Source organism: Euprymna scolopes, chromosome 1 (assembly GCF_053919585.1).
Source record: "Euprymna scolopes isolate OS-2025 chromosome 1, ASM5391958v1, whole genome shotgun sequence".
Taxonomy (NCBI): Eukaryota; Metazoa; Mollusca; class Cephalopoda; order Sepiida; family Sepiolidae; genus Euprymna; species Euprymna scolopes.
The window spans coordinates 134432972-134460148 of record NC_136482.1 but is presented as its reverse complement, the minus strand read 5'-3'; the positions used below and the strand labels follow the sequence as shown (position 1 = coordinate 134460148).

At 35.7% G+C, this 27177-nt stretch overlaps 1 protein-coding gene across 2 annotated transcripts in view; it reads left to right on the top strand.

Moving 5' to 3' along the window:
- Positions 1-27177, top strand: part of LOC145271189 (protein-associating with the carboxyl-terminal domain of ezrin-like) — a 206997-nt gene that overhangs the window by 74583 nt on the left and 105237 nt on the right. For both annotated transcript variants that reach the window (XM_080126757.1, XM_080126812.1), the window contains exon 2: positions 16348-16533. In XM_080126757.1, coding sequence (XP_079982883.1) covers positions 16348-16533 — 186 coding nt within the window. The remainder of the gene's footprint in view (positions 1-16347; positions 16534-27177) is intronic.

Below are 27177 nucleotides of genomic sequence, written 5' to 3'. Positions count from 1 at the left end.
TCGCAGGCCGCGGGGAGAATCTGCCTACATGAAAGAGTGCCGAGCCGCGCTAAAACGACTACCAAGGTCCAGTGACCTTGTGACTGCTACCCGTAGGGAACTCCACAGGGATCTAGTGAAGGGGGCCGCTGACGACCCGCTATGCGCGCGTTTGGGGTGGCAGCAGAGTGAGATCCGCTCTGCGTGGAGCTGGGCGCCAGGTTCGAGTCATCTGAACAATTCGGAGTTCTCTCTGACCTGGCGATTGGCCCGAAATGCACTTCCACTCAACAACATACAATGCAGTTCCGGGTTTTTGGAGTCGCCTGATTGTCCCCGTTGTGGGACAACAGCCGTAGAAACTACAGATCACGCTTTCTTCGATTGCTGCGAACTCCGCCAGTACTGGTCGTATGTCAGCGGAGTGACGGCTCGCATCGATCCTGAGCATCCTTGCCCAATTACTGTATCCAATGTGGTGGACAACGTGAGGCCGCCGTGGGACCGGGAAAGACAAATGGTCTACGTTACGATCCTGGCCGTGGCCAGAATGGTGATTTGGACGTCGCGTCTGCAAGGTTGCCAGGGGGTGTTGTCTTTTTCTGATCAAGATCTGATCGCGTTCTTTAAACACCAACTACGGGTGAAGATCAGATGTGATAGAAGAAGGCTGCATCGCGCGGCATTTGACAGAAGATGGATACATGTGGCAAGTCTGTGTGTACGAAGAGGAGCCAAATTTGAATACGTGTTCCCCGCCTAGGTGTGGAACGCGCAGTTCTGTAAAGTAAAATTAAACAAGTAGTCTCTCAGCTAGCTGAGTGTGTGTTCCATCCCTCCCCGATTAGGAAGCCTCCAAGATCCCCCATCCCCTCTTACCTGCAATTTTTGTTTTCACCCCTTCCTCTATATTTTACCCATCTTGGAGAAAAAGAAATACAAACTAACCTCCATCCCTTACCCACAAAAATTTTCTTTTCTCCATTCACCCCCATCTAGAGGGCATCCCTACCTAGAGACTGACCCGCAGAAGCGAGGTTCCTTTTACAAACCTAGTGGAACGGGCAGTCTATCAACTAGACGGGGTTGGGAGGGTCCTACTAATCACCTTTTGTTTTTTCTTCCCCTGCCCTCGACACAAATGAATTATTGTTACCATTTTATTATCTTTTTTGTTTTTACATGTCAATAAAAAATGTTTTGAAAATTGGGAGTTACTAGGACGTCCCCCAATATGAAAGGGTGAATGCGGTATTATGGTGAAAGAAGATACTAGCTGGGAGAAACTTTTGACTTTGTTTAGTTCTGGAGTGACAAGGATGACCAACGACCCCCAAAATCCCCCCTTTTGAGTTGGCCATGTGCCTAAGTTTTTTGTTCATCGTTGATTTTTTTTTTCTGTATTTTTTAACATGAATAAAAGATTTAATATCTCAAAGTGTAGTATCTGTTCCTAGGCCACGTGACATGACTCAGCGTTTAATAAATTACGTATAAATATCATTAAAATGTCAATTTTTTGGGCCCCCCCCCCTGCAGAAAATCGATCAGCTGACCCACTTCTCATGGTCATTTTGGGCTAATTTTTTGATATTTGTCATCCAAAGGGTGGAGCTTTCATATGATACCAAGTTTGTTAATTTTTGTTGTGTCTGTCAAAAGTTTTTAGCAGGCATACAAACAAACACGCACATACACATTTTGCCTTTTATATATTAGACTAGCGGGGCTACCCGGCGGTGCGCGGGACCGTATACACAATGAAAAAATTGAATTTGGTTTTGTAATATATTTATTATTCTTATGAGAGAGGAATTTTGTATGTTTATGTATCATTTGCTATTTCGAGCAAAAGAATATTTTACCTACATAAGACGGGTATTACACATATGAAATAATTCTATCTTACCTAGGGTAGGTAATTTACAGCATGTATATGCAAGGGCAGGTAATATGCAACACATTTATCTCATCAAATTCCAAGCGATGCCAGGTATTTTGCTAATATATATTCTCACCTATTTATTCAATCCGGACAACGCTGGGTGTTTTGCTAGTATATATCTCAATCAATCTCATGAAATCCTGGGCGACGCAAGGTATTCTGTTAGTATATATTTCAATCAATCTAGTTCAATCCAAGGAAACGCCAAGTATTCTGCTAGTATATATTTGCATCTATCTCATTACATCCCAGCTGACAATGTATTCTGCTTGCATACATTTGCATGTATCTCATTGAATTCAGGGTGACTCCTGGTAATCTGTAAGTATATATGTTAACGTATCTCGTTGAATCCCATAATTCTTGGATTGTTACACATTTCGACAATTTAATCCACATTATCGCTCACCTGTCTAAAATAACTTTAAGACATTGTCTTGGTTGGTTTTTCATTACAAACACATCATCCAAATAACTCACATTTCATCATTTTTCATAATTTTTTGATATGTTACTATTTCAACAACCACGTCACATGATTTAACTTACATTATTGCCTCCACTCTTACTAAAATGAAAACATTGATACATAGGCTATGGTATGTTACTAATTTCTGCTATCATTTTTCATGAGTAAATCCACATTATCGCCCCCCTTCTATCACTAGAATAATAACTTTTAGACATTGTTTGGCTGGTTATTTCATTACAAACCCACCAACAAAGTAACTCACATTATATCATTTTTCATAATTCTTGGATATGTTACTAATTTCGAGGATTATTTTTAATGAAGTTACCCAAATAATCGCCACCTCTTGCTAGAATAATAACTTTCATAAATTGTCTGGTATGTCTACTTCATTATGAATATACCAATCAAATAACTCACATTTCATCATTTTTCATAATTTTTGGATATGTTGCTAATTTCAAACGTCATTTTGTTTGTTAATTTTTGTTGTGTCTGTCAAGTTTTTAGCAGACATACAAACAAACACGCACACACACACACATTTTGCCTTTTATATATTAGATTATTTTAATCACTTATTAATAAATAGTTAAATAATCATGTTTTTAAAATTGAATAACAGTGCACCTCGTTACGAATTGATAATTTCATCACAAAAGAAAATATGAACAATCTGTTGCACAAAATGTAACATAGAAAACAAAGCTGTACATTTTTGTTCAATACAATTGATATTTTGTCCTCAAACAAAATTTGCGATCTGTAATGAAGCAGAAATTAAATTATTGATTCTGCTTAGAATATTTTTGAGAATGACAATATGTCATGGTGTAAATTTATTTTAAAAGAAGACCATTTGTATGACAGCAAGTAAGAAAAAAACAGGCTTTTATTTGTATAATAATAACAGATTTATACTTTCATTTATATATATGTTATCACATACCATACCATCATCAAGAACGAAATCCACAAAAGTAATTGAAGATTATCAAGATATTATCATGTGCTACAAAAAAAAAAAAATTTCTTGTCTTTTTTCTCTCTTATTTTCCCTCTCTGTCCTGCTCCAACCAAGTCTACCGACCTGCTCCACAAACCCCAAAACCTCAACAATCATGACAAATCTCCAAAAAAGAAACACGAATAAACCTAGAACCTCATCCTCCAACGTAGATCCCTACTACCAGGTCTCCTTCTCCAACATCAGGGGTCTACGTTCCAACCTTCCAGAGGTTGAAACACAATTACAGGAGACGAAACCGGACATATTATTTCTAAGTGAAACTGGCATAGGGCCAACCACTTCTCTAGACGAATTCATAATTAAAGGATACTCTAACTTAACATCTAAATCTGACCCCCAAGATCACCATGGGCATGGAATATGTGCCTACATCAAAGATGGCTTTCCATGTGGTAGGGATATCTCCAGAGAAGACCCTAATTTACCTTATATGTGTTTCCGGGTTGCACTAGCTTACACCACTGCATTTATATTTGCCCTCTATCGCCCCCACAAGAGTGGGGTTACTATCTTTAAGAGCATATCTGAGAAAATTGACCACATCCTGTCTGCTCATCCTTCAGCTAACATTCACATTTGCAGTGACTTCAATGTCCATAATGTGGAATGGCTGACCCACTCAAATAAAACCAATGACGAGGGGAGGTTTCGTCATGATTTTGCCACTGCCTATGACCTCACTCAGATTGTTCATGAACCCACCTGTGTGCCTGATACACCCTGTCAATATGCAAGCCTTCTAGACCTTTTCCTCACAACTTCCCTTGAGCTGTGTTTCTGTTCCATTCTGTCTCCTCTGGGATCCTCTGACCACTCCGTTGTAGCAGTTAAGATAAAAATGAAATGTAATAAGTCTTCAGACGTACCTCTCCACCGTACTGTATATCGATACTCTATGGCTGACTGGGATAGCTTTCGTACATTCATATCTGACCTACCTCTGCATTCCATGTTTAAAAAGGATGTGTCCTCTATAGTATCAGACCTGACCGAATGGTTAATTGTAGGCATAGACCGATTCATACCATCTAAAAAATTCCAACAAAAACCTAACAGCCAGACATGGTTCTCCCCTGAATGTGCTGCTGCTATCGCGCACAGAAATCACTTTTTCCATAACTACTAACATAATAGATGTACTGAGACTAAAGTTCCTTTCAGAACTGCCAGCAACCACTGTAAAAGAGTAATAAAAAATGCAAGAGAGCTATATGCTCAGTCTGTTAAATCCAAAGTAGCTGAGCAGCAGCTTGGTTCCCGCCAGTTCTGGCAAATAGCAAACAGGATCTAGAACAGAAGCGTGTGTTCTATCCCATCTATCATCAATGGGCATCAAAGGTCACTTCGTCAGCATCACACAAGGCCAGACTATTTGCCAAGAACTTTGCAGCTAATTCTACTCTATGCGACAATGGCCATCAACTCCCTGTATTTCCTCCTATAACGGACAACACGCTATGAAACATACAAATATCTGTGCATGAGGTTGCAAAGCTAATCAAGAACCTTGATTCCAGTAAAGCAACTGGCCCTGACGGCATTCCAGTTATAGTGCTAAAAAAGCTCCAACCAGAACTTGCCCCCATACTTACTAAACTGTTTAAGCGTTGCCTTAAGGAGAAGTGCTTTCCAACACCCTGGAAAACCTCATCAGTATGCCCTGTATTTAAGAATTCAGGTGAAAAGTCATCTCCCTCTCAGTACAGACCAATAAGTCTCCTGTGTGTCATGAGTAAGTTGTTGGAATCCATATTAAATAAAGTAGTCAACCACCTCAACAGAAACAACCTTCTTAGTGACATGCAATATGGTTTCCGTTCTGCAAGATCTACAGCAGATGTGCTAACGGTTATATCACATAGGATTAGTGAATCTCTTGACAAAGGCTTCCTTTCCAGAGCAATTGCTCTTGACATATCAAAGGCGTTCGATAAGGTATGACATAAGGGCCTACTTCACAAGATTTCCAGCTACGGTATTACTGGAAATGTTTTCTCAATCATTAAATCATTTCTCTCTGATAGGTTCATAAGAGTAGTGGTTGATGAGCAGAAATCAGAGGCCCACAGTATTAATGCTGGAGTCCTTCAGGGGTCCAGCCTAGGCCCAACTCTCAATTAAATCATTTCTCTCCGATAGGCTCATAAGAGTAGTGGTAGATGGACAAAAATCGGAGGCCTGCAATATAAATGCTGGAGTCCCTCAGGGGTCAATCCTGGGCCCAACTCTCTTCCTGATCTACATCAATGATCTCCCAAAACACATACTTAAATCATTCGTTGACATCTATGCTGGTACAATGGGAGAAGAGGTAGCTGGTTACTTTTAATGCATCTAAAACCAAGCTTCTATCCTTACATCATCAAGCTCTGATCCCCATCTGGCATCAATTGAAATGGACGGCTCTCATCTTGGGGAGGCTCCATGTTTTGACAAGCTTCTGGGTTTAACCTTTACTCCTGATCTGAAATGGAATACGTACATCAAATCTGTTGCCAGGGACACTGGGAAAATGGTGGGATCCTTCTACTGCTCCAGAAGATATCTCACTACTGATGCAAAAAGCCAAGTACGTCCAAGGATGGAGTACTACTGCCACATCTGGGCAGGAGCTGCTAAAAACAGCCTATCCTGCCTTGACAAAGTACAAAATAGACTTCGTGGTTTAGTGGGGGATGCCCTTTTCTCCTCCCTGCAGCCTCTCTCCCACAGAAGAGACGTTGCGAGCCTGTCTTTGTTTTATCGTTATTTCCATGGTAAGTGCTCGCCTGAGCTCCAATCTCTCGTCCCCCCTCGACAATCTTTCACGAGAAACACCTGTCTGGCTGAAACTACTGTCAATAATTTTCCCCACTCTTTATCTGTGCCTAAATCTAAACATAGATTCCATGAGTAGAGCTTCTTTCTCAGAAGTGTACGATCGTGGAACTCTCTTCCGTTCGCCTGTTTCCCACCTGACTACAACTTGGATGTCTTCAAATCCAACATAAACAAATTCCTGACAAACCGCCCCCTTAAGTAAGACACTCTATCAAATCTCCTATACTAATGATTACTACAATACTATCTCATTGATTACTTTACACGCAATAACCCTTATCCCTGAGTGGCCTCCGGGCTTTGATAAGTGGTAACCCCCATGTAAAAAAAAAAAAATAATAATTGAGATTTTACTCATTTTAAAGCAAATTGTTTCAATCAAATGTCATAAATAAAATTCTGCTGTGAACAAGATTATTGTAACTAATCTTCAAACTAGGATCAAAGTATGTGTTCTGCCTTCAATTCCTATTTTGTTCTGATGGCACTTTCTCACAAAATGATAAACGAATGACAGGAATTAAATCCATCTCTACTCAAAAAGGAACAGTAATAATCTAAGGGTATGACCTCTTGACGACTAATAGATACTATGATTGTCACTTGAATGAGATTATCATTTTGATAGATCGGTTTTCTGTCAGCATATCATTGCTCTTTTAAATTTGAATATGAAATTTTAAAAAAATAGCCATGCACTTTTTTCCATCATTGCATCACATACTCTACTTTGAAAGAGAGAGAATCAGACAACTCTTGTTCATTAATGCTTTTCAAAGTGTTGCCATAGATGGTTGTGCCATCTGTATAAATGTCAACAAAGATCATTTCTGGTTGACTAACCATGTGTTATGTGGGTGCTAGTTTGAACTGCAGGTTTTAGGTTTTCAAAAACTGGTTTCAATAATTATTTTTCGGCCTTATTGTTTAAAATAATTTTTGGATATTTTAATTACTGCAATATGACAATTAAGTAGATATCATTAGTTTTACTTGAAATTCAATATTTTTATTTTTATTACTGAAAACAGTTTCCAAAGACAATTAGCAAAAATTGAGTTTTTAGTTTTCTCTCCTACATAAAATCTGTGATTCAAACTAGTGCTGTATATGGATAAATTCTGACTCAGAAATCAGCAATTCTTCTGCCTTTGGCAGAAACATTACTCATGGAATTTGAGGACTAAAGGACAAAATAAAGGAAATGAAAGTTACACAGCTGCCAAAAGTAAACCTAAGTGCCACTTTTTACTCGTCATTGAACTTTAATTTCTTGGCTTTTGTAAGTCCGTTCTCTTGGGCCTTACCAGTGAGTATTGAACTCTTGTAGCTCTTCCTAGATCTTCAGTCAGTGTTTTTCATAGTTGCTATGCTTATCTCTCTCATCAAGATGTGCATTGCCTTGCTGATGCAGTTGATTGCGTAGACATACATACATATAGTTTAGGTACAGGAAAAAATGGACGAATAAAGATAGGGGACCTAATTTTGAAAACCGATTTATCATAGTTATTTTTTGTAGGTTTCCGACTACTTTTTGATTGTATTTGAAAGATTAAGGACTAAACTTAATTTCCATAAGGAAAAATATTTGTACACTTCAAAAAAAAATGTTTTCATGGCGAACTAACTAGTGGTGGGACGATTAATTGGAATCGTTAATCGTAAGAATCGTGTATTTTGGGAGGCATCGGAATCGCATCGTTAAAAAATACCTTAATTTTCCGATTCCTTCATTACGATTCTTTTAGTCTGATGTTGAAAAAAAGAAAAAAATTTCCTGATATTTCTAACCGCAAGAGAGAAATGTAGCATGTTATAAAAAGAAACCAAAGAAATTCATTATTAATGTTTAGTGCCCCTCCCTTACAAGGTTCATTCATTCAGATCTATTGTAATCAAAACTACAAAAGAGTTAACTTGAAAAGAAGTATGCAGGGCTCTACATTGTGAGTAAAAATAAAAAACGCTTATCTTTTTGGCGACTGTTTTTTTTACTGACAAATCTTCTAATACTGAATGAAAATGCTTTTTCAACTTATATTTTCTTAAAATAAAACGAGCAAAGTCAAATTATTTAAACAGTAAACGGTTTAATAGAACAATGTACTTTTTTTTCTTTTTTTAAAAGAAGGCTTTTGAAAGAAATATCTCTAAAATGAAATTGATCACGTTGTATTATTTCGCAAAGTTTTGACAGTTGTCGGCTTCTTTTGATGTTTCCAAAAAATCGACCCCATACCTATCTCTTCCAAACCTAAAGTTATTAAATAACCCCTTCGTTAATTCAAGGGTAATTAATTCAATTCAGTCAAGTTTTTTTTTTTTAATTTCATTGAAATAAAATCCATTTTTTAAATTTTTTTTCTCCAGAAAGATAAAACCCTGAATTTGATTATATTAAAAGCAGAATAATATAATCTTTTTTCTAGAATTTTAAATTGAAAATTAAGTGTTTTGCGCAGTTTTTTGCCGAACGAAAAAGAAATTAATATATATATTTTTAAAAGGTTTTGTAATCAATTAATTTTTATGTCTAAATAATATTTACGATTAATTAAATAATTTCATTTTAAAAAGTTTTTATGAATAGAATTTTACTTAAGACTTATAGTTTAGCAATATTGAACCGCATCAACCATGTGTGAATTGAACACAGTCAACCAAAAAAAAATTCAAAAGAAAATGCATATTTGCATTTCATTATGTAAACTTTTATACATTGGTTTCAAAAATTAAATTCTATAAGTTTTTTTTGTTAACTACCGGTTGGTACAATTTACCACCCCATCCCTTTATATTTTTTTCTTTTTGTCTTTTTTAGCGGATTTTTTTTTTTTTTTTTTTTTTTTTTATCAAGGCCCGGAAGCCACTCAGGGATAAGGGTTATTGCAAGTACATTACGTTAGTGTGGAGATTTGATGAAGTGGTTAATTATGGGAGCGGTTCATTATTAGGAATTTGTTAACATTGGACTTGAAGACATCCAAGTTGTAGTCTGGAGGGAAGCAGGCAGACGGAACAGAGTTCCACAGTCGTGCAGTTCTAAGAAAGAAGCTTTGTTCATGGAATCCGCGTTTTGATTTAGGCACAGATATAGAGTGGGGGAAATTTTTCACAGTGGATTCAGCTAGGCGGGTGTTTTTCGTGAAAGATTGGCGAGGGGGGACCAGGGATTGGAGTTCAGACGAGCACCTGCCATGAAAATAATGATCAAACAAGGATAGGCTCGCAACGTCTCTTCTGTGGGAGAGAGGTTGCAGGGTAGAGAAAAGAGCATCCCCCACTAGACCACGAAGACTATTTTGTACTCTGTCAAGGCATGATAGGCTGTTTTTGGCAGCTCCTGCCCAGATATGGCAACAGTATTCCATCCTTGGACATACTTGGCTTTTATATAGATAGAGAATTGCATCAGTAGTGAGATATCTTCTGGAGCGGTAGAAGGATCCCACCATCTTTCCAGCGACGTTGGCAACAGACTTGATGTACGTGTTCCATTTCAGATCAGGAGTAAAGGTCAAACCCAGAAGCTTGTCAAAACACGGGGCCTCACCCAGACGAGAGCCATCCATCACAATTGATGCCAGCTGGGGATCAGAGCGTTGATGATGTAAGGATAGGAGTTTGGTTTTGGATGCATTAAAGGTAACCAGCCACATCTTCCCCCACTGAACCACGCGCTCGAGATCAGAGGAGAGAGAATCCGAGAGAACTTTGTCATTTACAGCCTTTGATGTGTTGCCGTAGATGGTCGTGTCATCAGCATAGATGTCAACGAATGATTTAAGTATGTGTTTAGGGAGGTCATTGATGTAGATCAGGAAGAGAGTTGGGCCCAGGATTGACCCCTGAGGGACTCCAGCATTTATATTGCAGGCCTCCGATTTTTGTCCATCTACCACTACTCTTATGAGCCTATCGGAGAGAAATGATTTAATGATAGAGAAAACATTTCCAGTTATACCGTAGCTGGAAATCTTGTGAAGTAGACCCTTATGCCATACCTTGTTGAAGGCCTTTGATATGTCAAGAGCAATTGCCCTAGAAAGGAAGCTTTTGTCAAGAGATTCACTAATCCTGTGGGATATAACCGTCAGCACATCTGCGGTAGATCTTGCAGAGCGGAAACCATATTGTGTGTCACTAAGAAGGTTATTAGTGCTGAGGTGGTTGACTATTTCTCTATTTAATATGGATTCCAGCAACTTACTCATAACACACAGGAAAGTTATTGGTCTGTACTGAGAGGGAGAGGACTTATCACCTGAATTCTTAAACACAGGGCAAACTGATGAGGTCTTCCAGGGGGTCGGAAAGCACTTCTCCTTAAGGCAGCGCTTAAATAGTTTCGTAAGTATGGGAGCAAGTTCTGGTTGAAGTTTTTTTAACACTATAATTGGGATGCCATCAGGGCCAATTGCCTTACTAGAATCTAGGTTCTTGATTAGCTTGGCGACCTCATGCACGGATATTTGTATGTTACCTAGCTTGTTCTGTGTTGTAGGAGGAAATATGGGGAGTTGATGGCCTTCGTCGCATAGGGTAGAATTAGCTGCAAAGTTCTTGGCAAATAGTTTGGCCCTGTCTGACGCTGACTAGATGACCTCTGGTCCATTGATAATGGTTGGGATAGAACGCACAACGCCAAAGTCCAAAAAAAGTCTTCCATGGAAACTTTTTGAAGTTGATGAAGATCATGAGTTGAAAGCCATTTGCAAAGTCTGTCAAATTAAAATATCGCGAGGAATAAAACCATCTAACATGACCACAACCAACATGTTAAAACATTAAACTATGATGCATCCAAATAAATTGGAGGAGCAAAATAAAAAAGAAAAGGAACAAAAAATTACCAACTAGTCACTCAGAGCAGTTTTATTAGTGAGGGTCGAAATCGCAGTGTCTTTTTTTTTTTTTTTTTTTGCCTTCGTCACCATCTAGGTGTCACCAATTTTTTTAACCCTCCTTAACTTCAAAGAGTAAATACAATATATACAACTAAAAAAATAATTTTTAAAAATGCTGATTCTATTCATGAAAAATTCTTTTAACTAGAAATTAAAACTTAGGTAAAGATAGCTGACTGACAGCAACAGGAGCACTGGTTAACTACTGAACCACGTGGAAAGGTGTGGGGGGGAGGAAAAAAAGGAAATGAAATGATGATAATAAATTATGATAACCGTCTTTGAAAGGCACTAAACTCCTAAAATTTACTTCTTTAAAATTTTAGGCGGCACTCCCCGGCGATTTTAAAGCACTCTCTCTCTCCCCAAAAAAAAAAAAAGATTTAATTTTTAAGTTTGGGAAAGATATATTTATATGATAACCGAATTCTTGTATGAAGACTGGATCTACTTTATTGGACGTTAATTTGTGAGATAAGTAATTTTTCAATGTTTAATATGTTTTTAAAGTTTCAATTATCAATTAAATTTTTTTAATTGTGTTTATTTTTCAATTTATTTAAAAAAAACAGGGTTTTAAATGTATTTTTCAAGGTAACAAGCTTCGAAAGAAGTCTAATAAAAAAAAAATCACTTAATTTTTAATTTCGACAACCCTGAGAATTTAATTATTAAAAAAATATTGAAATGTGACATTTTTTTTATTTAACATTTCTATTAGTTCAATTAATTTTCTTTCAATAATTCATTTCACTCAACAAACTTCACCATTTTTTTTTTTTTATCGTTTTCTGTAATTTTGGTAATTATGTTTGCTCAATTTTATCTAGTATTTCATTTGTTTTTTATAGTGGTATCATTTTTATATGTGTTCCTTTGATATACCCTATTTCAAAATTAGTTTGGCTAAACTTATTCTTCACGTTAGAAACAACGTGTAAAAGCAATGAAAAAGTAAGAAAAAATAATAGGTGTTAACTACTCCTTGTGAATTATGGAGGTCTGAAGAACTGCCGTCACAAATACAACTATCAATAGCTAAACAAAAAATCGTTTTTGAAATTCCTTTAATTGTAACTTTTCGCTATACCTACCTTTTGGTAGAAAACACAAAAACTTTCGATTAATGGTATTTCTCATATATGGTCGTTAACTTTGGAAAGGTTATTTTGTATCTACAGCGCCATGTCACGTGGTATATTGTTTTTTTTTCATTACGCACGTTCATTTATAAATTATTAAATTAACTATTTATCTTTTTTATATTTAATTAGTATATATTTTCTTTCTCTTCCGCTATATTTTTTTTATTTAATTCATTAAATCTGTAAATTATGAGGACCAAAATAATGAATCGTGTGTATTTATTCTCTAATTTTCTTGTTTTTGTTCTGTTATATAAATTCTATTTTATTTGTTTTTTCTCTGAAGGATAAATTCTATTTTCTTTGAGTTTTTTTTTTCTGTATTCCAATTAAGTAAAATAAATTTTCTCTAAAATCAATTTTGCTAAGTTTTCCGTTTAGTTTACTATATAATAATTTTATTTAAACCAAAACACGACGGTGTACTGGTGTAGACCTAAAATATCTCTTCCAAAGTTAGGGAACATATTTGGGAACTACCGACCATAAGTATAAAACTACCTGGTATATTTCAAAACAATAATTCCCTAGGAATCGGAATCGGAATCGTACTTGGTATCGGAATCGTTAATCAATATTTTCCTGGAATCGGAATCGGAATCGTATAAAAATTAGGAATCGTCCCAACACTAGAACTAACCAATTCAGCTAAATTTTTTAAGTTAAATAAATTCTTTGTAAAAATCCTTTAAAAGATAAATATCAGTTTTCTGGGTCTATTTCAAAGATAATTAATAAAGTCCTAAGATATTGAATTAAATAATAAAAAAAAGACCTTGTTTGTATAAAAAATAGCTTAATTAGACCTAAGACCAAGTGATTCTGCTGTTCGCAAAAGCGCAACCAACTAAAGTTTTGTAAACATGGAATATACAGAAGCCCAAAATTTCAGCCAGTTGAAAGACTGAAAATGACGTCATGTAATTTAAAGGGAGGAAGAGGTGTGCTAGTTTTCTCCCCCCCCCATATGTGCATCCATATATTCCTAATCTGAACGTTTGTATCATTTTTACCATTTTTTAATTTAATTATTTTTCATCTTTTTGTTTTTAAATTTGATTTTTTTTAATTATTGTTCAAGATTATATAAAAAATATGTTATGCCGAAAGATTCATATTCATTTAAGCAAGGAAAATATTGAAATCTTATAAAAATTATGCAACATCTGTAATTAAAAAAAACTAATACTTTTTGCTATTATTATTTTTTATGTGAAAATATTAAATAGCAGTGCTTAATTCAATGATAATATCTGTAGTTCAAGAAATTCATTTTTCTTCAAGTTATATCAAATTCATTCATACAGATTTTAGAGGCTTTTTTCGTAATGTTCCTGTAAAAATTAAATAATTATTTTTTAATTGTTTTATTTTACGATGCTTTATTTTTATTTAAAATATGAAACCCGCCGGTACGTCGCGTCACCCAGTAAGCCCGTCTTCAGTGCATTCGTGGAATCGTCCTTGCTGCAATGTCCACAGGGCCGAATCTTCTGTGATCGTCTAGAGATTTCGTCTTCGGAGATACCGGGTGCTCGTTGACGGAAGCAGTTTCACAAGTAAAAAAAAATAATAATGAAAACATCAGCACATCAGCAAATCGAAGAATTTTGAATAAACAAAGACTCCGGATATTGGGTTATATGGAATGTATTAAAAGAAAACCATAACAGAAATATATACAAACATATGTACAGTTTGGAGTATGAATTTGTAAGCAAGCATTTAAACTTCCAAGTGGGGCTTCCCCTTGCTGGAATTCACAGGTCTATTAATTTAACCCTTTTTTAGTTATCGGGCAATAGGCGAGGGGGGAGAGAGAGGAGAGGTGAGGTGGCTTGACTCTCGGACTCGCTCTGGTTTGCTCCGACTTCTGTTCTTCTCTTCTGTTTTTGCTCTGACTTTCTTGGTCTTTATATAGTAGAGCACTGGGTGGGGCGACAATTCCCCATTCCTTCCCGACCAATCAGAATGTTCGATAACCAAATCGTCTGATCCTCTCTCATTGGATAATTTGATTGATGACAGAAATTGGCCACCTCCCACAATCCAAGAATAATTCTAACTCCTCCCCGATCAATCAAAAACGGCCGATGGAAAATAACCAGTTTTCTCTCATTGGATAATTTCCAAACTGCGTAATATGCGATAACCGCGTAAGTAAGAAAACTGCGTCCAAAAAAAAATGCTCCGTGAATTCTGCCCTTAGATGTGACACTTGTCATTAACAAAGGAAATGAACAATTTATTATTCTGTTAACATCTCGACAAAATATGTTATTGAAAATTGTCGGGTTGCAAAAATCTCTTGATGTATATTTCAAAACTGTGATTCGGTTTGAGAATGAAAACATTAGGAATGTTATTTTGGGTTCAAATGGTTTCATCAGAGTCATACCAAATCATTTAATATTTGATTCGAAAATCATTCTTTGAAGCCGACAAATGCGTGTGTGAAATTTTAATTCCAAAGAAATTATTTATCTTTGCTTTGATCTGTCACAAATATGTTTTGTGACGCCAACAAATACGTGTGTGTGTGTGTGGTTTTTAGTTCAAAGCAAAAACATAATCTATCCGTTGTTGTTCCAGCTGACACATGAATTGTGTCCTTGAAACGGTCGGCGCACTCTTTGAACCTGACCAATGCGTCTATGCGACTTCAAATCAGAGAAAAAAATATCAACAATCGAATTATGCTTTGAAGAAAGAAAAGAAAAAAAATACTTTGGCAGAATTTAAATTCATCAAGATCTTTCTTTTTTTCGATGTCGGCCGGGACAAAAATATTAACATATATCTTTTAGTTAACCGGTGTTGCCCGGAATAAGATCTTAACATCTATCTTTCAATTACTCGATATTGCCCGGGATAAAATATTAACATTAAATAAAAGCGTCACATCGACCCTAATGATCTGACGCTGCCTCTCTTTGGTGTTACATTCCCCCCCCCTCATGGGGTGGCGATTCTCAATATGGGGACGATGCCCCATGTCCTCAACAACCAAAGAGGTTCTCCCAACTAATACTACTGCGTCTTAACTAAAAGTTAATGGTCACTGATGATTTCACGCTGCCTCTGTTTGGTGTTACAGAAAAGCAAAAATGAATTAAATCATGTATTTTTTAATTATTGAAAATCATAACTTTAGTAAAATTATTTTTTGTTTAAACAAAATAATACATTTCCACTAAGATAATGAGTTCAATATATTCCATGATCATTAATTGATAAATATTGCAAATTTCATTAAAATTAGTTAATTTTCTGATTTTTGGTGAATTTTTAAGTAAAGGGAGGGGTCAAAATGTTTATTCATTTTGAGCATCAGCATTCATTTTGCACATACCTAATATAGTTAGTAGTTTAAATATTTCAAATTATTTATATATATATATATATATATATATATATATATATATATATATATATATACAAACATACATACATATATAGTGTGTGTGTGTGTGTGTGTGTGTTTAAATATTAATAATTATTTTTATTTATACGGACACTAGTGTTTGATCCATTCACAATCATCAGTACAGGAAGTGATAATTACTGCTGGTCGAGGGATTCAAACCGAGCTACAAAGTCACCTTTGACTCTGCTTGGATTTTACATCTGGGCCAGGATCAGTTAACACAAGAATTCAGGGAAATGTAGCACCTATAAATACCAAATGTGGACATAAAAGTAAAGCAGTCAGTGTTTTAACAACCGGAAATTGTGAACGCATATTGCTGGTTGACTGTCTTTTTGCTTCATTTCCCAGACACGACTTAATTTTAATAATCTTAAAGGGATATATATATATTAATTTACATGTTCAGTGAAACATTTGCTCATGACATTATTCATGTTAGAATATACCTCATTTACAATATGTATTTTTCTTGATTCATAAAACGTTTGTTTCAGTTTTCTCAAAAGCATTATTTTATTGCCAATTTTGATATTTTAAAAATATAAATGCTACATTTTGTTTACTATGGTTTTGTTATCAAAACTAGCTACAAAATACATTTGTTTATTTCTTTCAGCAATTGAAATCACTCCGTCATCCTGGAATCTTACAATATATCACATCTGGTCACTCATCTGATGGTTCTTATCTTGTTACTGAATATGTTACTCCTCTTGAATGTACCTTGCAACAATTGTCACCAATTGAAATTTGTTCAGGTCTCCATAACATTATTGAAGCTTTGGTTTTCTTACATGAGAAAGTAAGTAGAAACAAGATTTTTCTCTTAGAATATTTACAGTTTAGACAAAAAAAGAGGTCGAATGATGTTTCATAAAAATTTGGAATCAATTTAATTGGTTAGTATGTAAAGTACAACAATGATTCATTGAAATGAAATATTAAGGTTTTTGCAAATAATTTCCATATTTTGCCGAAATTTGTTTAAAAATTGGACATTTTATGCTTAAAAGTAAATCAAGAATAATCAGGTTTTCTTTGAAATGTGATTTTTTTTTTTTTTTTTTTTTTAATTTGAAAATTAACATATCTAGTAATGAAGAAAAAAAAAAAAATTTTTATCACAATAAATTATTATTATATCGATCAGCGGTTTTCAACTGGGCTCCACAGACAAAATAAACAAATTGAGAGTCCACAATGATATTTTGGTGGTCCATGAAGAAAACCAGCTCATAATGGTTTTTATTATTAAAAATTTAATTTTTACTGTAATTTTGGTTTGATGTGAAAAAAAGCTGAAATAAACATTCAAATCTGTTTGAATATATTTTCTTGATTTCAAAAAAATTCCATAAAATTGCCTTGAAAGCAATAAAAAGAGAAGAAAAAGTGATAGGAGCAGGTTTTAAATATGCACCTCAGGCAGTCTGTTCTTTCCTTATTATATTGTCAGTCTAACCATCGCCCTCCTATAATAATCTTAGGGAATTTATTCCAGAAATACTTCAATCTGTCAAACCCTTCTAGGAGAAAATTTATTAAAATACCGAATTGACCTAAGCAGTTCACTTCAGTTTAACGTTGAACTCCAGCATGGAAAGGTAAAAGTTTCTAGTATAGATATTCTTTCACATTTGTTTTAATTGGGGACACACCCCTTCTGCCTGGAATAATGAACTATTCCATGTCATCACTTCCTGGGTAACGTGGACCGGTTTACTAAGTCAGTCAGAAACAGACACACGGATAGAAGGTCATCATCAGCAGTGAGCCCTGATATAGTTCAATTTACCTTTTTCATGTATTTTCATTAAAACATATTTATTTAACTGTTACTGTGTCTTCCTCGTCAATTAATCAAATACTAACACCACAATACTGCCGAACAAGTATTTGGATTTACACGACAAACCCCAAAACAACTGTTTAGCAGCTGGCGAGAAAATTTGAACTTTGCACCAAAATAAATTGTCAGCAACTATTCAAAACAACTTACGCTAGGACTCCTAAAGAAAAAACAAGAACGTGCAAGTAAGCTCTGATGGATATACAGAAAAAGTTGGACAAAGTCGGAAGTAAACCCTCTTAGTCTCTTTACAAAAAAAAGGTGAAACTGTAAACCAGATGTTTTTGGTTATGTTTTTTTATTTTTTGTTAAGTGGTGCACAAAGTAATTTTTGTTTCTGGAAAAATAAAAAATGACTTCTGTTAAAAAATAACTTTTTTTTTACTTGTGGCAAAGGAAAAAGAAATAAGAAAAAAAACTTATACTGTACTTTGAAGATGAAAAAGAAATATTTTATGTATAACTGTCCACTTTTTATGCAAATTAGGCTTTTCAGCTTGAAAGAGAGAAAAGAAACTGTCCATTTTTAAAAGTTGACCTAATTTTGAGCATGTGTTCACAATTGACGTGTCCATGATCAATTCATTGGAAACTGAAATGTTTAATTGATCCAAGTTTTTTTTCTTCTCAGGTTTGAATATTTTTTTCCTTTTCTGTCTGTCGTTGGAAATGAACATTTTATGAAATTTCTTCAATTTTTTTTTGTCTTGAGTTTGAATATTTTTTCTTTCTTTTCTTGACTGTCATTGAAAATGAACATTTAATTTTCTGAAATGAAGACATTTCTTTTTCTTGTTAATAGGCAAAGAAGCCATTTTTGTTGCAGTAAATTTTTGGAACCCCCCCTCCCCCGAATGTTAGTTGCCTTTAAAGTTTTGTACACTGAAATACCAAGTTAAGATAGTCTTCACACACAAAAAGGACATTTTTTTTTTTTTTTGCTTGGAGATTATTCTTCTAGTTTCAGAAAAAAATTTTTTTTTTTTTGTCGTTCACCTGGGAAGGATATCCAATATGGAGGACTTTAAGGCCATAATCACGCAATTGCTAAGGGATCAAATGGATCACCAGCAAAAATTGGAGGAAAGTTTTAAAGACCAAATGCAACAACAAGCACAGTGGCAACATATGTTGGAAGAGAAATTGCTTCTTCAACAGAAAGAGCAAGACGAGAAATTGCTACTACAACAGAGGAGACACAAGGAATTATTTTAAAAGTGTTGAATAAGATGAAACACAGTGATGCATTTTCCCAAAACACCATATGGGAATTCCATCAATACGTTTAACTACCTACCCAAGCTTTTTATAGGAAATACGAGGACTTATTCACTGTTGACTGTCAAGAGTGGAGTAATGCCAAAAAGGTCCTCCTACTTCTTTGGAAGCTAGGGACCACAGAACACAATAAGTTCATTGACTATATTTTGCCCAGGAAAACTAACGAGCTGGAATTCTCCGAAGCAGTCAAGCTCTTATCTGACTTCTCAGCCCAAATATGGCACATTTTCATGGAAGTGCTTTAACCTGGCAAAATGTCATGAGGAAGACTATCTCACCTTCGCATCTATTGTGAACAAAAACTGTGATGATTTTTGTTTGACTTATCAGCAGACGATTTCAAATGTTTGATTTTGTCTCAGCAAAAAATGCAAAGATAAGACGACGAGTCCTATCTAGACTCGAAAATGAACAACGGCTTACTCTCCAGAAGTTGGCGGAGGATTGTAGTTAGTGTAAAGAATGACTTGCGAAACATTGATGAATCAGGTGTGTCATATGTGTGAAGGGCTAGTTTCAGACCAAAGGATTACTCTCATAGGAAAAAACAAACAAATGAGAAGAAAAACCAGGCACAACCAAAGAGTGGCTATCCAATTTCCAAACCAACCGAATTCACCCACAAGGCAGTTCAGCCATTGCAGCCGACAACATTGGTTCTTTAGATGTTTTTACAGAAACAAAATATGCAATGAGTGTGACAGGAAAGGCTAAAAAATGACGCATTGCAAAAGGAACAAAAATAACGGTCTGACAAACAAGATCTGCCAGAGAAACTGAGAAGAACCGGCAGAAATACATCACTGTCAACATTCTCAATAAGAATAATAAGTGGAATTACAGTTGGACTCTGACTCAGACCTGTCCATTGTCAACCTACAGACATGGAAAAAGTTGAAGAAACCAATCATGTGTAAGATGAATAAGTCAGCTTGAGCAGTGACAGGCAATAAAGTAAAATTTGAGGGAAAGCTGACACTCCCTGTGACGTTAAATGGCACTACCAAAAAAGTGAAAATTTATGTTCATAAGACATCCAAAAACCTCTTCAAAATTGACTGGATGAAGCGATTTGAATTCTGGGACCAACCTATGAACAAATTCTGTCATAAGGTAGAAGACTCGTCTATGGGGGCACAATGACTGAAGGATAAGTTAAAAGAAAAATTTCTAGAAATTTTCTCAGTGGGTCTCAGATGTACCGAGGCTATAGCCAGATTCGAACTGAAGAAAAATGCTCTCTGGTGCTACCAGATCAGGCTGTCTATCAGCTTCCTGAGACGAAATGCACCTACATCGATTTTCTGTTTTTGTTATTCTTTTTTGTAAAACAATTATGTTCTACAAAAACAACAGCCCCCTTCCCTTTCCCCTCTCCTTTCTTTTTCCTTCCCTACTTCCCAACCCCGTCGGTGGGGCATTAGAATACACCGACTGTCCCCCTGCAGAGAGTAAAAGCCTCTCAATGGGGCCACCTGTTGACCGTGGGTGGTGACCCACAATGCCTAGGAAAAGGAACCTGGTGGCTGAGCAACTGATATCTAGGGAAATTAAAGGTATCAGCTATAGCCTTGGTACATCTGAGACCCATTTTGGCTTTGTACAAGACTAGACGGGTGGTCGGAGGGGCCCGATCTGATCAATCGGCTAGTTACATCAAGCCCTAACATATCTTTTACTTTTCTATCAATTTCCTCTAAACTGTAACAAATACATTTCTACCCTGTACCACTGTAAACTGTGTACATATTTTCCCCTCTTTTCCATGTGTTAGAAGGCAGTGGCTAGGGTCAAATGTGCCAAATGAATAAAGTCATGACATGGTTGTATAGTGCTGGAAGTTACTACAAATTACTTGGATTGTGTAACCTAAGGATTATAGGTGCTCATGGCTCCCATTTGGTGTTAAAAATATCAATGTCCGACAGTCTAAAAGAGTTATCTGCTCTTGTTCCAAGAAAATTATGTAGGGATTATCTCCCTGTGTACTTGTTTTTTTTTTTTTTTTCCAATGTAAATAAAAGAGAACGTCTCGTTTGGATTTTACTCTAAGCTAACAATCCATGGTTCTGGTTATTTTTTACTATGGAGTATAAAAATTAAAGCAAGCAAGGTATGTACACTTGTCTAACTGTTCGATTATTTTCTCTTCATTGGTTAGTGGCCCAGCTACGTCTTGAAGATAATAGAACATGTGTGATGGTTTATTTTTTTGTTCAGCCATATTGAATTTTATTTTAGTGAAAGTTTTGTATTGCTTTCAAATGTACAATGGCGATGGAAACAAAACTTAGTAACTTGGTGCCACTGAATGGTACAAATTATAATACTTGGAAGGTTCAATGTAAAATGGTTTTAATTAAGGATGGTTTATGGAACATTGTTAATGAAACGGAAATCATTCTCGATAAATGAACAGATTCTGCATTGCACGTAAAATATTTATCAAGAAGGGACCGTGCATTAGCAATGATTGTGCTATCGGTGGAAACTTCACTTTTATATTTACTTGGAGACCCTGACGATCCCGTAATAGTGTGGAAGAAATTTGCTAATCAGTTTCAAAAGAAGACGTGGACGAACAAGTTAGCATTGAAGAGAAAATTATATTCTCTTAAATTAAAAGACGGCGATTCTGTACATGAACACATCAAAACTATGATGGAAATATTTGATGAATTAGCATTTCTTGGTGATTCAATTGATGAGGAGGATAGAGTTGTTTATCTTCTGGCTACTCTCCCAGACTCTTATAATATGTTGGTAACAGCACTCGAAGCAAGCCAAGACATTCTTAAACGAACGATTGCTGCATGAGGAAACCAAGATTAAAGAGAGGGAACTAAATGATACCAAATTGAAAGCCATGTCGTCTAAATACCACGTTAACAAAAGGGGGCCAAAGTGTTATCACTGTGGGAAGAACGGGCACATAAACCGTGACTGTCGCTTACTTAATAATAACGGCAATTTCAAGTCTAACCCTTGGAAAAAGAAAGTTTTTTTCACTAAGAAAACACAGGGTGAATCGAGTGACTCTAGTGATTGCGTTGTTGGACTCCTCACACATCATGCGTTATTATCCAAGGATAAAAGGAGCAACTGGATTGTGGACTCCGGAGCAACATGTCACATGTGTCATGATGTTGAGAAATTCATAAATTTCAGAAAATTGGATGTAACAGAGGAAATTACCCTTGGTGACGGATTCTCTGTTGAGGCACTAGGAACAGGAACAATAGAACTAAATGTGATTATATACCAGATGGGAAATACCAAAAATGCAGGTTATATGATACTTTATATGTTCCTAAATTGTCTTACAATTTATTAAGTGTTTCTAGAGCCACTAACTCTGGAAAAACATGTATTTTTGATAATTTAGGATGTCAAATACTGGATAACAGACAAAAAATAATGGCTACATTGGGGGCATCTTTTATTTGAACTGCAGTGACGTAAATGAAGCAACCCATGCAGCGAACTCCTGCTTAGGTAGTATCACGAAAGAGGAGATTTGGCATAGACTTTTTGGCCACCTTGGAGAAAATAGTTTACAAAAACTAGTTTAAGGACCAGCTCGTAACCAAGGATATAAACTTGTGAACCTTACGTGGATGGAAAACACCATCGTTCCTCATTTCCAAAATCTGGTGGAAAGCGAACCACTCAACTCCTAGGAATCGCGCATAGCGATATTTGTGGAAGCATAGAGGCAAAATCGCTTGGTGGCGCGGAATATTTCATAATATTTATTGATGATAAATCAAGATTTGTTTGGATATACGTGCTAAAGCACAAGAGAGATGCTTTTAAAATGTTCCTGGAATGGAAAGCCATGGTGGAGAAATTAACTGGGCATAATATAAAAACCTTACGCACTGACAATGGAGAATACACAAGAGAATTTGAAGATTATTTGAAAAGGGAGGGTATTCAACATGAATATACTGTTCCCAAAAATTCAGAGCAAAATGGAGTAGCCAAAAGAATGAATCGAACATTAGTGGAAACAGTGCGAGCAATGTTATCAGATTCGAAGCTGCCTAAGAAATTTGGGGCAGAGGCCTTATCCACAGCTTTATATATTCGAAACTGGAGCCCAACAACTGCTGTACAGGGTATGACACCATATGAAGTATTGAAGGGTCGCAAACCTAATGTGAAACATTTACGCATTTTTGGATGTAATGCTTTTGTCCACGTACCAAAGGATGAAAGATTTAAAATGGATTCCAAAGCAAAGAAATGCATATTTCTTGGCTATGGTATTGGCGTAAAGGGGTACAGGCTCTGATACCAGAAAATCTCGAGTATTCCATAGAGATGTCATATTCAATGAAACAGGTTCAATAGCTGAACAGGAGGAAAAGGAAGTAGCAAACCCATCTCCAGTAGAAATTGAATATCAAGACAGCTATGATGATGATGATGATTGTGACAACTTGCAGGAGGTGGAAGGACCTAGTGAGAACACACAGGAAACAGTACCTCAAAGACCACCAAGAATAAAGAAAACTCCAGATAGATATGATGAATGGGTTTACATAGTTTAAATGACCCATTGACGATGAGAGAAGCACTGTCCAGTCCTGAGAAAAATGAATGGATGAAAGCAATGGAAAATGAAATTTCTTCCTTACATACTAATAAAGTATGGGATCTTACGGAATTGCCTAGTGGACGAAAAGCTATTGGTAGCAAGTGGGTATTTAAACGGAAGTATGATGCTGACGGAAACATGAAGCATTATAAAGCTCGACTGGTAGCTCAAGGTTTTCTTCTGAAGCAAGGAATTGATTATGACAAGACCTTTTGCCCAGTCGTCAGATTCGAATCTATGCGAACTGTTATTGCGTTAGCAGTACAGAATGACATGAAGCTACATCAATTGGACATAACCACTGCATTCCTAAATGGTCAACTTAAGGAAGAAATCTACATGAAGCAACTTGAGGGTTTTAAAGTTGAAGGAAAAGAACATCTTGTCTGTAAACTGAAGTGAAGCATCTATGGCTTGAAGCAATCTCCAAAATGTTGGAATGAAACATTGGATTTTCAGTTGAAAAAGATGAACTTCAAGCAGTTGGTGGATGATCCCTGTATTTACATACAATCTTCAGGGGGAGAAATCTTTATCATTTCGGTTTATGTTGACATAATTGTGGCAAGCAAATCGTCAACTCGTATTCAAGATTTTGTGAAAACTATATCTAAAATTTTCAAAATCAAGTACATGGGAAAACTGCATCATTTTTTGGGTGTTAAAGTTGTTTATCCTGAATCAAGGAAAATATGGATTGGACAACCAGCATATACAGCAAAAGTCATGAAAAAATTCCAGATGGAAAATTCAAAACCTGTATCAACTCCAATTGATGCTGGGGCAAAATTAATGAAGGCAACTGAAGTAAGCTGGTCAACAAAGAATTCAGTAGTTGGAAGTCTGCTGTATCTGTCAACAAGAACATGACCTGATATTTCCTATGCTGTTGGAAATGTTGCAAGATTCTGCTCTCAGCCTACAATGGAACACTGGAAGTTTGTAAAGCATATCTTCCGTTACTTAAATGGTACATGAGGATACGGTTTATTGTATGACAAAGAGAAAGCTACCAATCTCCAGGGGTACTCAGTAGATGATCACAGATCAACATCTGGTTATTTGTTTAAATTAAGTGGAGCTGCTGTTAGCTGGAGAAGTAAAAGGCAAACTTGCATTGTCAACAGCTGAAGCTGAATACATGGCATTAGCAAGTGCGGCACAAGAGGCTGTTTGGATGCAGCGCCTTCAAGGTGCTTTATTAAGAATCTCAGTTACACCAACACTTATCTACGAGGATAATCAGTCAACAATATGTATGACAGAATCCACAGCATCATGGAAGGGCCAAACATGTTGACATTAAATTCCACTATATTAGAGAGCAGGTGGAAAAAAACACTGTTAAACTGGAGTACTGTCAGAGTAAAGACATATTAACAAAAGGACTTGTGAGCACAGTTTGTGAAGCTTAGGGAACTGTTAGGTCTTAACGAACTGGAAATTTAGACTCAACAATTGAGGAGGAGTTATTAATGTCCGACAGTCTAAAAGAGTTATCTGCTCTTGTTCCAAGAAAATTACGTATGTATTATCTCCCATGTACTTTTTTTTTTTTCCAATGTAAATAAAAGAACGTCTCGTTTGGATTTTACTCTAAGCTAACAATCTATGATTCTGGTTATTTTTTACTATGGAATATAAAGATTGAAGCAAGCGAGGTATGTACACTTGTCTAACCGTTTGATTATTTTCTCTTCATTCTCAAAATTTATTGTATTGGAATCCACCAAAGAAACCAATATAACGGACTTATCACCATTTATTATACATAAAGTTATATCGCCATATATTACCCCCAAAAATGTAAAAACTTTAAAAAATAAAACCCTACTGGTAGCAGTGGAAAGAGAAAAACATGCCACTTTTCTCCTAGGAATGAAAACTTTCCACAACATAAATATGAAGACTTATCCACACAAGAACCTGAATACATCCAAAGGTGTAGTAAAATCGAAAGATCTATCAATGTGCACTATTGAAGAGATAACAAAAGAACTTAAAAACCAAGGAGTAACGAATGTTAAAAGAATTACAATAAAAAAAGAGAATCAGACTATACATACAAACACTTACATTATGCAGTTTGATAGACCCACTATCCCAAAAGAAATCAAAATTGGGTTCAACGTGGAAAAAGTTGAACCCTTTATATCAAACCCACTTCAGTGTTTTAAATGCCAGAAGTTTGGGCACCATGAGGATGCATGTAGGGGACAAGCAGTGTGCGGCAGATGTGACCAGAGAGATCCGGACCACACTGGCAATGACTGCAATTTCGATTGCAAATGTGCAAATTGTGGAGAAAACCATCCTGCTTATGCTAGAGCATGCAGAATCTGGAAGAAAGAAAAGGAAGTAGTATCAATAAAACATACCAAAAACATCTCCTTCCTCGAAGCCAGAAAAATAGTAGATGTATACATGAAAAAGACGTACTGTCAAGTCACCTCAAGTTGTATATCATCCAACATCACTAACCAAAACTCCAAATACGAAATACTAATAAACAAATTGCTACAATTGTGACCAAACGACTGGCCCAAATTTATAAATGAAATCAGACCAATCATATCATCAAAAATTAATCATCCTATTAAATCATCAACTAACGTTACCAATTAAACAAATTCTCAACCAAAATCAGAACATCCAAAAAAAACAAAGTCAATTAAAAGAAAGACCACAAAAATCACCAGTACGTTGTGCAGATGCTGAAAAAGACAAAACTAAGGAAAAACAAAATCAGTCAAAAGGAAGACCACACAGGTCACCAATACGTCTTTCCCGTGGTGAAAAAAATACACTTTAAAAATTAACAAAAGATACATCTACCAAAAAACAAAATAATATAAAGAAATTACCACAAACAGAAGCCACTGCTACTACTACAAATAGATTTACTGAATTAGAAGACATGGAAACTGAAGCTACTCCTCAAACCAATAAAAAATCATGAGTTAAAAGAAAATCCAATGAAATTGCGGTGGATTGAAGGCAAATTACAATGAAATTTTATTGTTGCAAACCAAATTTAATCCTTTGGTTATTTATCTCCAAGAAACCTTCCTTAAGAATGAGGACAATTTGAATATAAAACACTATCAACAATATAACTACATTCATAATACAGGACTTAGAGCCTCTGGTGGTGTATCAGTATTCATTAAAAATAACATACCCTAGAGCCAAATTTAATTAAAAACAAATTTGCAAGCGGTTGCCATAAGAGCAACTTTAAACAAACCAATAAGCATTTGTTCTTTATATTCATACCTCCACATGAACAAATAGATGAAAATGAATTGGAGAACTTAATAGGGCAAATACCCAAACCCTTTATTTTCCTAGGGAACTTAAATAGTCACAACACCTTATGGGGATGCAAGGAAACGGATAGAAAGGGAAAGAAAATTGGAAATCTAATAAATAAAAATAATCTATGCTTGTTCAACTAAAAAGAAGCCACTCACATCAACAAATGGATCGCTTAGTTCGCTTGATTTAACTATATGTGACCCTTCCACTTATCTGAATTTTTCTTGGAGCGTATTCGATGATACCTGTGGTGATCACTACTAGTGGTGGGACGATTAATCGGAATCGTTAATCGTAAGAATCGTGTATTTTGGGAGGCATCGGAATCGCATCGTTAAAAAATACCTTAATTTTCTGATTCCTTCATTACAATTCTTTTAGTCTGATGTTGAAAA